Raw genomic sequence first — 14,708 nt, 5'->3', positions numbered from 1 at the left:
AGATGTCTGCACTAGCATTGCAACTGTGAATTTTATTTCGCTCCACATCAGTTCAGTTCTGCTCCCCCTCCACATAAGTAATTTATCTTACCCCACCAGCCCACATTCGAAGTCAGATTTCAACCTTCTCCTCTATTAATCAATAGGGACAGCTGCTGCAGAGGAAGGATGTGTGGAGAGGACTCCAGGTAAGATGCACCGTTGTGGTGGAAAAGATCTATAAAAACAGCTTTCTACAGTTCTTCAGAAATGGGGAGAAGAGGCAAGGGGACTCAATGCATGACTGTCCAGAAAAAGGAAAGATGTGCTGAAATAATCTGTCTGGCAGAAATAGTCTCAAGACCTGTGTGAGGATGCAGCAGTACAGGAGCCTACCAGGGTTCCTTGTACAAAAAAAAAGCCAAAACTGCATGAAAACATATGGATGACAAAGTACTGCTCTTCAAGCAATCCCATGTGTTTAAACTGATTCTGCTTTGCTGAGGCTGTTTAAAACAGCCAGGGCATGTTACATGAAGATTCCCTTAAGGTTCCTGGGCAATATATTAACAGGTATATCCATGGCCAACAGCCAAATTATCCCTCGTCCCGGCCCTAGGAACCAGTCTGCACCACATGAGGGCACAGCCCAGGGCTTCTGATCACTCAGCCTGCTGAAAAGAAAGGCAAAACTCTTCCACCCTCTTCATGCAATAGCAATTCTCTCTCATATTCAGTAGAACAGCTTGGAGACAGTCTGACTCGTGCATACAATCTGCCTTGGAAAAAAGAGCCAAACCTATGCCCACCTAGCAAGGTGAAGGCAGACTCAGACAGGCATGAAATTCCCAGAGTCCCACTGGCTGTGTATGTGCTTTCTGTCCATACTGCCCATGGCTTGGGTGCCAAGCATGTTTGCTGCTTAGGATCAATCAGAGTCATTTATCAGGTGAGGAACCCCAGAGTAGTGCTTGGTCTCTCTGCTGCCTAATTCAGACTGACACCACAAGTCAGGGTTTGGGTCTGCTCGGACAAATATATTCTGGTTCTCCATCCTGAGATGCTTCACAGCTTGGTTGAGCCACTGATTTGTTTATTGCTTTCTTCACCAAGAGAAGGGTTAAGGGTGTTAAAAAGGGTGCATGGAATATTTTAAAGACAAATCTGACCAGTTGCAGAAAAAAAAAATAGTTGTCTTCATGGATATAAGTCCAAGTGATAATGCACAATTCCCTTCCAATGATCAGTTCTGATGGATTTCAGAGGATGCAGGTGGCCAGCCCCTCACAAACTAAAAGATTAATAATTTTAGTAGATAGCTTTTCCAGGACAGCATAGCAAAGATTAATGTTATCTAGGTTTGTTTTTAAGCTAGCCTCACACTTAGCTTCTATTTAACACAAACAGGACATACCATAAACTGCTCATACAAGGTCTACTCATTTCAACATAAAATTAAGACAACTAAATCTGACTGAATTAAAACTAATTTATGTATTTTCAGGGATGCAAAACCAAAGAAAGATTTATCTAACTTCCATGGAGATAAACAGCAAACCTAAATGAGTGAAGGAATTGCAACAGAGCTGGCAATCACCTTGCCATAACCAAGACATTCTAATAAAAAATATCAGTGCAGAAATTAGAAGAACATAAAATGGAATGAGAAAAAAAAATCATAGTAGGAAAATCTAGTTGTAATATTGATGTTTGAGAAAGACCAATAGTACACAATGATATATACAATTCCAGAGTTTGAAAATGATGACAACAAAACTCACAAGAATTACTAGCAACTTTCTCCAATCCTTTGTAGCTTAGAGCACAAATATATTGATCATTTCATTTAAATACTGTAGGATTTCCTGTCTCAGAAATATAAAAAAGGCATAAGGGAAACTGAAGCTAGTAAAATTGTAAAAGCCTGTGTTCTGGAGTTTTTTTTAAGCTCACAGGTTAGATTAATTCCTGCATAAATAGAAAGAAGTGTTAAAATATTTCTCGTCCTTTTCTAGCTAAAAATTTCTCTTCATTTTTTTGGAAACATGATTACTTTTGGTATTGGGTATTTTTAATAAATGATACTTAAAATATTTGCTGCCAGTACATTGATATGAATGCATAGGCCTACCTCCCCTATTCTCTGACTCACAGGAAATTGGGATATTAGAATCACAGGGAAAAGAAACAACTTTTCAAAAGATAATTTCACTGCCATTGATATTAAAATACCTGTTTCCTTTTGAACACATCATAAAAAGACATTCCACATATATCTGACAAAGTATTTGATATATTCTTACTGGTTATCAAAGGATCAATATCTCTTTTGGTTATGTGGCAGAAATCATCAAATCCCTGGAATAGATAGTGTAATGACATGATGAGGATCTATAGTTATTAATTATTTAATTAAATTTAAGTTTATTAAATTTAAATAACATGTCAATCTTGATTAAAAGCTGATTTCCCTCAGAGGTAAGGACTTCCATTAGTAATATTCTTTTACTTGTGCAGAGAGGAGATTACAAGGAATTTAAACAAATATAGATTGAGTTTTGTGGGAAGAGGGTGCCCTGTATTCTTCATCATGAACAGTCATGCTATGTTAGGCTGCTACTACACAGATCAACTCCTTTGCCTAATTAAATTTTTTAGAGTTTCCTTTGTGATCCATACAGGTATCCTTGTCAAAAATGATCACCATCAAAACACGTTGTTTTTGATCTTTGAAAAGTATATCTCACCCTTAAAATCATGCTTTTCTCAGATATAGATAACTAAGAGGAGAAATGTGTATGAGATTGCTGGAACACCTAAGAGAGACTAATTTCTTTCAGCAACTCTTGAATTCTCTTTACTATTTTTCCACACAGTTTTACATAAAGCAAGTTCATTCATGTAGTGCCAATGTGCAATCCCTCTTTGGACAGGGATTTTTGAGCCTCAAAATAACAATTAGGAAAGTAGAGACCAAAGAAATATATATAGCACAAAGAACCTTGTCAGCTGGTTAAATCTGACCAATGGTCTATTTTCCAGTGCTTCAGGATCATCAGTACCATACACATGTTGTTTTATTAATTTACTTTGCTACTGCTCAAAAGAGGAAAAGCATCTTGTCCCACAAGGTATTAGCCCAGACTCTCAGGTTATGTTGTCTACTGTTAAAATGACCACAGGGAATTTAAAGACCTCTCTGACACACTGCCTTTTTATTTGCTTGCAAACTGCAAACATCAGCTACAGTAACAGTTTCAGACTTCTGACATCTGTGAACCAGAGAAAGCTGAAGGATTTCAGAGTGTGGGGAAGGTCACAGTGCAATACCAGTACTGTGCATTTTATGCACCAACCAAGTCTGCATTTTAAATAACAGGAGCATCACGCAGCAGACAATGGCAGAACGACATAAAGACCTTGGTCTTACCCTTTGTTTTCAAGTCGTTTAATACCTTTGATTCCATGGGCAGTTTATCGCTCACTAGTTTTATCTCAATATTTCGAGACGCCAGTTCAAGCAGTTTTTCAAAAAGACGTTGACCCTGGGAAGGACATTAAAGGAAAGCAGAAGCTTTTAGACACATAGTTGATCAAACTGCATATCAACATATTAAAATAGCATGTTAAAACAAAAAAAAATTATAAACAACACTATGTTCCCAGATATGATTAAACCTACCCTAAAGCTTTGCAACTCAATTTCATTTTCTTGGAGAAATACTGTTCTTGAAGGCCAGTAAAGTTTCTTACTTTTCCCAGAATGTGCAATATTGACAAGGTGACAGGTGTTAGGCAGAAAATGAAGTGTCCAGGGGTTTTATGCTGCATAAGCACATTTTGACATTAACTTTCTTCCAAATAATCACAGTCTGTTGACTTAGTATTAAAAGCTCAAGGAAAACAGTCTATTACATTTTTTCCTGTATTGAGTGATATTTTTGCAAGTGGTTCTAAACACAGTACAACACATTCCCAAGTAGTTGCATGCTTGTCTTCAGATGAGTTATTCCAAGAAGGAAAATAATTATCTATAGGTATTTTATGAGCATTTAATTTTTATGCTGCTGTAAACTTTTACTATTTAAACCCTATTTCTAACACAGAACAAGAAAAGGAAGGTTATACTGAGCTGGATACATGTCAAACCAGAAATTTCATATAAAACAAAAAATTTATTCACCATGTTTTTCCATATCCAAGAAAAAAACAAGAAGTAAACCTTCTGATTGTATTGTAAATGTTTAAATTTTAGGTTGAATATTTTAAATTAAATTAAAAATTTCAGTAACATCCAACTAGACCATGTGAAGAATAAACTCTTGTGCTGTTACTACACTTAGAACCAGAGCTCACTTCCTTGGTGCTATTCTAACCTAGTACTGCAGACACCACGTTCAATCAGCAGTCCAATACAAAAAGACTTTGGGCTTATGCACCTGACAAAATGCCTGCCCCACCTACACAGTTCACTTTAGATTCAATGCATTGTTTGCCCCAGGGTAAACCTAAAACAAAAAAGCAATAGCTACACATAAACTTTCAAACAGGTCAAAGATAAAGCTCTTCACAGAATCCTCCGTACAAACTAAGAATCTTAAAATGATCCTTCCATTCAACAAAAATGACCAAACCAAGAACAGTTCAGTCTGATATAATATGATGCAGCATGGACCAACAAAACCTCAGACAAAGGCCCTCCCCACACTCTGAAAACCCATTAGCAGCAGAGAGTGGAAAGCCTAGAAATTTGCCCTGTAATTGCCTAGACAGATTGATACTTTGAGCTTTGCTGGGCTTTAAGCATTACATAGTCACAGAAAGTAATGCTTCCCCTGTTTAAAGTACAGACCTATTTTTTAATATTCATTTGTTTTGAATATATGTGGCAAAATAAAAATACCATCCCCCTAAAATATAGCTTTCTCAAAATTGCCAATATGCCAGAGGCTGCAATGGAAACAGAACGTCTGCTTGTTTTAGTTTTGTAATGTATGCCTGCTTGCTCACTCAAATCCATAGTACAGCTCCCTTCTCATCACAGGGCTCACAAGAACCTCGCAGTGAACACAATGCTGCCATAGCGAAAGCATTAAAGAATAGCTAACAGAACAGAAAACAAACAAAATTCCTTGCATGAAGTTCCAAATGCTTCTTTTACTCCGATTCAGCATTTCTCAAGGTGACTAGGTGGTTCCATATGTAAGAAATACCATGCATGATTTTAACTCACACACACAAGTGTCCTGAGTTGCTCTTCTAGTTTAATGAGTGGCTTTCCCTCACATACCTCATCAAGCTAAAAAAAAAAATCCTTAATTATTACACCAGAGATTGTGTTTGGTCTTTTTAAGAAGAAGAGCAGATGCTAGAGAATTTAAGAATTAATGAGATGGATAAGAGTGTGGAGGAGATGGATGCTCCATATAGAGTCATGCAGCTGCTCCAGCATGACTCTGGAGGAGCAGAGGTGCACTGACTGGTGTTCCTGCATGCCCTGCTCCCTCCAATAGGGTTTCTCACGCAAGTGCTACTGTATGGCACTGCTGGACTCCAATAAAATCTGGGAACAGCCATGGCTGTCCTGCTGTCTGCTAAATTCCCAGTCCTTGCTTTGCTCCATCCCCCAGCTACCCTGAAGCATCAGGCTCCAGCATGTCAGAGCTCAGCCAGCCTTTGGATATGCTTCCTATGCGTCCAGCACCTTTGGTTTTCATTAGCTACATCTTTCCAAAAGTCAGCTTGGAAATTAATTTTTGCATTATGCACATTAACTAATATACATGTAAGTAGAAAAGGTACTCAGGTTCTCTGTGTTGATTCCATTTAGTAGATAGACAGATAAACACCGTTTTTGTTTAGGTTATCTGTAAAAACTGATTTTGTCTAGAACAGCAGGAAACTCTGGCATACAGAAATAAATATGGAAAATGCATTCATAAATTCAGTGGAATATTATTATTATTATCAATACAAAATAAATGGGTTAACTGTTCTGACAAAGAAATGCTTAGAAAGTTAATGTCTAAAACTGATAAAATAAATTGCTTTAGGGGATGGCTCCTAATTTAATATAGGGAACTACAGTAGTTATTTTTGGATATTATTGTCACTTCTACAGGAGACTACATTCATGTATGATTTATAAAAGCTTTGATAAACAAGCCTGGACTTTCTGTATTAATTGCAGTTTGGACAAAAAAGAATTTGGCAGCACCTCCTGAGTTTTCCCTGATGTAACCAACACAGCTGTCTCCTACAGACCATGCTGCCTTCTGAACAGCCCATCCTATAGTTCATAGATTGCTTGGAGTGCAGCCCTGCATTCCAATGAAACCATCTCCTCTGGAAATGCATCTGTTTTCCCATCAGGGACACCACAAGCTATTCAATTATGGCATTTTTTTTCCAATCATGTTTATGAATGGTAAAACCTCAGATTGATTCAACATTTAAAGCATCTCTAAGTATGATGGTTAAAACCAGGAGTGCACTTGCCACAGGTATTTGTGTTTATACAGGTACATAAAAACCACCACCTGTTACAAAATTGGAAAGAATTCCCTTTGTCTCACCTGTCACTTCATCATCCCTCAGCAGGCATTCATACCCCCAAGGCTTAAGCTTGATGAACCAAACTATGAAAAATTCACAACTTGCTTTTAAAAGCAAGTACATACTCCAGTAAATAGGGTTACTAGAAATTCTTCCCACACTGCTGAAGAACCTAGACTACTTCTCCATTAATATTAATTTGAAACTCAGTTTCTACACTTTCTGACATGTTTACTTGCAATTTTACTGGTTTGTTCTATGAAAAGGAAAAAAGATGGGACAGAAGGTCTGAAATGTTTTGTTACTGCTGTCAGAACATTTGAAATGCTTCTGTTGAATAAAAACCCTTATGCTGTCATTCAGACCACATTCCCTTTGTGAGACAATAGCAGGCTGCTGCACCACTACGTGACAATGATCAGAAGCACTGCTATAAACCCAGCTTGGGAGGACTGAGAATAGGAGCAGCCAAGTGCTATGAAACTGTGGCTACCTTGTAGCAAAATCTGCATTTTAACAAACAATACCACCAGAAATCTGCTTATCCTGATAAAATATTCCCTTACACTTTTTGCTGGCCTGTTTGAAAAACACCAAAAGTGACAAAATAGAATGTAGTAAGTATTTATCACATGAACAAATTTCCTTTTACATTTACTTTTACATGGCTTTAAACCAACATAAATCTCAAACATCAGTTAGAACTGTACCTGCCACAGAAAACTGGTGAATTAAAATAACCCCAAAGCTGTCAATACCAAAAAGTCCTGAAATTTCCCCCAAAGCAATTTATTGGCAGACTCTAGACAGGCTGACTGTACCCTGGCTGATTTCCCTTGTCTTCTTTTGTCTCTGTCACCATAGGTTCCTCATTAGAAATAAAATGGGGAGATACAAACTGCTGTATTTACTGAAGGACTCAAATTGCATTATTGGATTCTTCAGTAACATAAACTCCTGCAGTTTAGAAAATATTTATCTTTTTAATCCCACACAAAAAGCCTGGTTATCTCATAGACTTTTCTTCTGGTTTTATATATATATTTCTACTATTGTCCCCAAGTATTCCCATAATCAAGCCTCTGGGTATATTTCTAAAACACTACTAAAAACCATAGCATGCTGGCAGAAACCAATAGAGCAAATAAATCAAGAAATCCTAACTTTTACAGCTGGTATTTAATAGAGAACAAAGAAACTTTAATGCTTTCCTCAAATCTTCTCACCAAACTGCTAATGCAAAAGAAAGAAGTATGCTTTAGTTTTAAAAACCCTCCTTTCACTGAATTTATTTTCTATGCCTCAGTCAGTACCAGGGAAACGCCACCAGCTGAAGAGGAGGGATGTTTATGTAAAGATAAGCTTGTAGACCTCTGTAGCTGATCCTATCCAATTTCCACTGGGAGCTGCTAGATTTGGAGATATACTTTTTTGTATTTATTTGCATTTTTTAATAATTTTCAAGGAAGGAAACTTAAGCTCTTGCACTAACATTTGTTCTACCAAACAAATCACTTAAGCTCCTTGGGCAATGCGTGTGTGAGTGACTCATGGCATCTCACCAGAGATTACAAAGCTGGACAGCTGCCTCACATGAGCATCAGATGGATGGGACTTCTCCCATGAAGCCATATGGGAGTTGCATAGTAGGTTGGTGAATAAAATGAGAAGTATGTATTTTTTATGTGATACTTGTAAAAAATCAGATGCAGATCTACCCTTGATCATCTTATGTTTATCCAAATATCCATCCAGGGCCAACTGGGTCATACACATGGCAATACCAATAAGTCATGATGGCATTGATTCTGATTTGTGAAAAACAAACTGAAGTTTGTGAAGGACTTGCTGGAAATCTAAAAGGTCATTCTAAATTAAAGTTTCAAAACATAAGATGACCCAGAGGAAATTAACTGTGAAAATTGTGAACTTGTATTCACCTCTCTCTTTGCACTGAAAATTAATCAAAAGCTACCCTCAAAAAAAAAATAATTTCCATTTTCCTCTACTATCTCTAAACATAGATTACCACAGGAAGAGTCACATACTCACATTTCACTAAAACCTCAATGCTGCTACATGACAATCACCCTGCAATTTGAAAACACACATATGACAATATAAACTCGCCAAAATATGTGGATTTTTTTCTGAATGAGACAAGCATCATAGAGAGAACTCACTATTTTGCCATGCAAATATTTGTTTATTTGACTGCTTTATCTGTTGAAGAACAGAAACACTGTCTCATCATGTGTCTGTCCTTAGGGAATCCAATTTAGCAAAACTCATCAACTCAGATGACTGAGCATGGCTGTTGTGACCTGGACAGCTCAGTTGGCAATGAATGTTTATTTAGATTTGTAACAACAAAACACAGACAAGCAAGAGTCAAGGACACCAGGTAATGTACCCACAAACAAAAATACAGAAAAATACAGCAGCAAGTTCTGCAATTTTATATATGCAAGTGTATACATACCTATGTATGTCCAATACACATTTGGACAAGACAGACAATATATATCCATACAGATGACAATATATTCCCAATATATATTGGGCATATATATGTATGTGTACATACAAAGTTGCAGAATTTCCTGCTATATTTTTATTCAATATGTATCTTGCCAATATGTGTGTGCGCATGTACTCATGCATCTACTCATGGGACTACACAGACGTATATAGAGAATGTAATTAAACATTGTAACTAATTGTGAAAAAGAAATCTAGCCAACTCTAGCTTTTCTCCTTCAAAAACCCATGTCTATTCAAGTGCTTTTGTGGAGAACCTTGCTCTCCAATACGACTTGAATATTCATAAAATAGAAATTGCTAATTATGTAGCAGGATGTGGGTCCATATGGAAAATGGTTATGTCCTTAATTTCTAAAAAACAAGACTCCTTCAAGAAACAACTAGAACTCATCCACTAAGCACTCTACTACCTGGGAGTTTTGTATTTCATCCCCTTACCTTTCATAATGCTTCTGCTATGCTGGGGCAAATTTCCTCAAACTCAGATTGTAAAGACTTGAGGACACTGGACTTATTCTTCAAACAATTACTAGATTATAGTTATTGAAGCTTCTCTGAAATTTCACTTCCACTTCACGGAGTGGAGAAAGCAGATGTAATGATACAAGTTTTCTCCCTTCTCTTTCACAGAGTGAGCTTTGTGTACATTTTTTGGGGCAGCAATTTGCTAAGAAACACTGCCTCTTGGCAATTTTTTAGCAATCAGACTGGCCAGTAACAATATAGTGTTTTAGCATGAATAGACAGGCTTGACAGAAAGATCTATCAGCTGTTCAGCCCATGCTGCTGTACAAATGAGAAAATGACTGGAATATTAATTGCTTTTAAACATAAGTAATTACTCATTTTTGTAAGACTACTAGCAGGCAGAAAAAGATAGCTAGTATAGAGTATTATGAAAAATGTTTCGTTTTTCTGGCTTCAACTGTGCATTTGAAGACAAAAGACCAAATCCACTTCTTAGACGTCTCTTGTTCCTTTCCAAGCTGAATGGTATCTTACAGTTTGTGCTTTGCAATGCGAATGTGGAAAAGGGAATGGATTTGATGCTTAACTACTGGAATCCCAATTTCAATTTTGCTATTTTATACCCTCTGTTTGGGATTTGTTAGGCTCTGCCAGTTTTGAAGCAAATGACATGCTGAATTTTTTTCAGACAAAATATTTTTGAAAGATTCATGCACATATCAATTCATGCACATCCTAGAAATATCTAAGGCCCTATCTCCTTGAATTCATGTGCTTGAATGACAGCACATGGGTTTGAAGCTACTTAGGCAATAAATTTAAATAAAGCTTAGCTGCACACAATTACATTGTGAAAAAGTCAATATTTTGATATTCCACATAAATTTATTCACAAACCACATTCCAATATTTATAAACATGCTAAAATGTAGGATTTGCATTACATTTTCTATTCATCTGCTCACCTTATATTTTCAGTATTTTAAATGGACATGCAGCAAACTTTTTCTGAAGAAAATTTAATGTATGCTGCTCAACTAGGCTAGAGTCTATTTCAAAAGAAGCAGAATATAGTTGGTGAGAATACCAGGATTTGCCTATCATCTACCAAAAGGCATTTTTTTACAGCACCGCATCAACAGAACTAGTAAGGAAAGCCAAGATTTATGCCACAGTATAACAGAGTCGATTCCTTACAGCTACCTGGCTGTCATTTTAGCACCATTTCATGTCAGCTGAGTGGCTCCTTTCAGCAAACAATCTATCTAGTGGAAAAGAGAAGATACTCTCAGCCTATCCCTTCTTTGGTATTTTAGTTTCACAAGTGATGCTAAATGGAAACCTTTCCTGACCATATTTCTAAGAGGATTGCTCTCAAGAATGAAGTGTTTGTTGGCACAGCATCACTGCAATGCATGTCTGCCTTATTCACTATGATTGATTTTTCATGCTGTTTTTAATTGCAGAAATCTTGAACACTGCTGCCTCCCAAGACTAACTTTGAAAAGCTATGAATCATCTGATACAATATTGTTCTTTGTAAGTGTAATTCTATCCATCTATTTGGCTGGAGAATTAATCCAAATGCTTGCCTTTTTATTTCATCAATAGCACCAAATAAAAAAATAATTGTATAGATTTATGAATGTTACCAAACAGGTAGATGTGCTAACATATATACAATTTGACAGCTTTCTTAAGGTTACTCAATGTCTTTCTTTCCTAAGATGGAAGTGCTATAAGTATATGTTGAACGTTACCTAGTCCAAGTACACCACTGCTCTTAGAAACTTTTGTATTGGCAGGAAAATCCCCATAAGAAAATTATTTTTAGACTACCCAAACAAATAGTTCTGCTGCAGGGAAGGGTTTTAGTTCTGTAAAATTAAGTTTGACAACAAGAACAGTCTGTTAAGTCCCACTCTTTCATTAGGCTAGAACATACCTGGCATGCTGATGGATGACTGTGATTGAGGTCCCACTGGGAAGATACTATGTCAACAGACTTTTCAGCCATATTAAGCAAATTCATCCAGCCTTGGAAAAGAGACAAATGGGATGGTGCACTGTCTGAATAGTTGATCCCTTCAGGAATATTTTCCACGAGAGCAACCCTGAGAATAGATAAGGAAAAAATAACCACTTAACAAAAGTACTTTTCTTTATTAGAAGGCTCCAAATTGTAAAGAACTTCAGATTTTGGGCCTGGGGTTGAACATCTGCTCCCAGAGGCTCTCAGCAGTTTGCCACCCTGTAACTCTGCAGCATCTGACTGTCATGCTCCACACTTCCCAGAACAATGAAGTGCAGAAGTGACCTACTGCTAATGCAGCAAAGCCAATCAAGCTTTCAAAGCTCTGCAAAATTAGCTTACACAGAGAAAAGGTTATTTCTTACAACACAGCAAGTGGGAACTAGTCCTTAAGGTGAGCTTGGGAAGAATGAAACGATCTCCTCTTGCTTTGCCACTCTCATCTCTGAATATGTTTTCTTCTCTCTAAGAAATGTGGCAAGATGCACACTCCCTGGCATTCTCTTAGGTCTGCTTTTACACCTGACATTTTATTACATTGACGTCTCTTAATATGAATTCTCCCTTTCCAACTGCTCTAAGCTACCCAATTTTTCTGCTTTTGTGTATCTGTGTAAGGCTCTAACTGGGACCCAGTGGTTAAAAAAATAATTATGACCTTTTAGTTTCTTGCTCTTTTTGGAAAGCTCTTTGATCTTACTGTCTACAGTTTTCAAAACATTTTCACATTAGAGTACACAAATTCATTTGGATACAATCACACCCAGGAAGCCAAACAAGCCTTGTAGCAAACTGTCAGCTCAAAACATGCTCCTCTGCTTCAGGAAAATGATGTGTTTCATTCAGCACCTCACTGCTAGTGCAGCAGGTAAAGCTTCTTTCTACGCTCAGTAGAGGAATTTTAAAATGAAATAAAGTCAAACAAGTTCTTCAATTATGTCTTTAAGTAAAGAGAATAAATTTTCATATAAATGCCTCCAGCATCTGCCACTTCTACTGTGAATGATACAAACCAGATGTAGGAAAGCTGTAATAGGAACTCGGAAAACACTCCTCTACTATATACAAGTACATCAAGCATTTCCACACTGGTTTTGTACTTGTCAATAGCGTTAATTATCAACTCCAGTAACATGAATATAATTTGTAAACTTTAAGTAAATCATTATTACAAAATTCCAGGGTAAAAGGGATTTGTACATGTTTTGACTCTTAGAAAAACAGATTAGTGCAGTATATACTATTAATTCAGTTCATCCTAGAGTGTTCACATGGAAACTTTTAGAGCTATTTCAGAATATCAAACATGTTTGTAAAGAGAACCCATTAAAAGACTGAAGATTGGTACTCTTAAACAATGTTAAGAAAACCCAACAAGAATTGTGATAAAATAAACCCGTGGTCATTATCACACTCAATCTCCTGGCCTGGCAAAAAATCCCTCCACTCAAACCAGAACAGGTCCTCCTGCATGTTCTCTTATTCCCCCAAATCTGTCAAACAATGTCACCAAGCTGCAATTACCAATGACACTCTCCTCAACTTCCTTTGAACACGCTATTCTATTTATTAACATTTAACTTGGCTGCATTGCAGTAATGGAGATGGAAATCATCAAATAAGCTGTAAAATGTAAAAAACACAACTAGATTTTTAAATGTCTTTAAAGTATATTTTATTCTAAAACATTCTACCTACCTTGTTTACAAACTTTCTGAAATAACTAGTGCTCTAAAAAATGAGAGCCCTTTTAAAAATATTTAAAAATAAACTATTTTACTCTAACATTCAGATGTTTAGGCTTACTTTTGCCAATAATCCTGTTACAGAACTTCATAAAACTTTGGTTAGATCCCTTGAAAGCTTTGTTCTTTTTCAATAGTTAAAATTACAAATCATATTGCAGTTCTTAGCATGCCCATGTTTTAGAACTTTTTATGGAGAGTTGTAGGATGGCCACCTTCAAAGGGCAGAAAATTGAAGCTCAGAAGATAAAGTGATCTCTACAAGGACATGAAACCCCCCTCATAATCCAGTTGAAAAGATCAGAAATGAATGGACCTCTTTCTGAAATCTTCCATCCCCAACTCAATCACATCTAGATACAGTAAAGAGTTATTCTGAATATGCTTCAAATACATTCTTAATACCAAATAATTTTTCAAAAATAGAATAATGTCAAATGCAGTTCTGATCCATCTAGAATTTAAAAGTGCGCATCACTTCCTTGAACAAGTAGTGACCAAAATTTCCCAACATTAGAATACTGCCTGACATACACAGTGTTTTCTAGTGGAACCCATGCAAAACAATTACACAGGAGCCCAGAAAATAACTAATGAATCAGCCACAGTCACTTCCAATGGCTTTTAGTAGTGTTTCCTATGGGCTGTACTTGTGTCTCACTGGAAAACATTAGCTTAATTTCCACTTCTCCTGTCTCTTTCTCTGGCAAGTTGAGAGCTGCCAAAAACCTAACCCTGCCACAGAAGGGCTAGGATGATCTGGAGGTCATGTAGCTCAACCCTCCTTGTTAAAGGAGGGCCAATGCCAGCAGGTTGATCAGGACACTATCCAGTCAGGTTTTTGTATATCTCCAGTATCTCCAAACCCAAAACTCATCATATTTGAGATGACAGACCTGACCCAGCCAAACACATACAAGTTAATTTAGCTGTGCATTAAGCTAAAATGCAGGAAGAGTTGTGGGTCATTGCTGTTCACATACATTTTGTTACACATACCATCAAGATATGCACAAAAGATGGGCTCTTTCTCATTTGTCATGGGTTAAAACCTTTTACTTTTTCAAAGAAAGTAGCAAGGGAAATTTATTGGACAATAAGAAACTCAACCTCAAATAAAAAGGGCCCTTGCCAAGGACAAGGTGCCTCTTTCCAAGAAAATTTGTCTCGACTATTGGAATGAACTTGCTGTTCATGGGGAGAGCATCTCCCAACTTCTAAATCTGCCCAGCATTCACCAGGCTGTGGGACCAGCACTGAATAACACACATGACTGCACAGCTCATGCCATAGTATAATTTGGGTTTGGTTGTCCAGTAGAAGCCAAATTCCAGTTTACAAAAGTGTTATTCAAAACAGACACTATCTGGAAATATTTTTCCTAC

General features: G+C 36.9%; 1 protein-coding gene across 1 annotated transcript in view; it reads right to left on the bottom strand.

Moving 5' to 3' along the window:
* The window catches only part of PLD5 (phospholipase D family member 5), a 165,391-nt gene that overhangs the window by 47,859 nt on the left and 102,824 nt on the right, over nt 1–14,708 (bottom strand). Inside the window, exons 3-4 of the mRNA XM_039698051.1 lie at nt 11,492–11,660; nt 3,410–3,524 (exon numbers count right to left, since the gene is read on the bottom strand). Of these exons, the coding sequence (XP_039553985.1) occupies nt 3,410–3,524; nt 11,492–11,660 (284 nt within the window). The remainder of the gene's footprint in view (nt 1–3,409; nt 3,525–11,491; nt 11,661–14,708) is intronic.

Source organism: Passer montanus, unplaced genomic scaffold (assembly GCF_014805655.1).
Source record: "Passer montanus isolate IOZ18808 unplaced genomic scaffold, ASM1480565v1 scaffold12, whole genome shotgun sequence".
Lineage (NCBI taxonomy): Eukaryota > Metazoa > Chordata > Aves > Passeriformes > Passeridae > Passer > Passer montanus.
The sequence above is the reverse complement of the archived record's forward strand: the minus strand, read 5'-3'. Positions and strand labels throughout refer to the sequence as shown.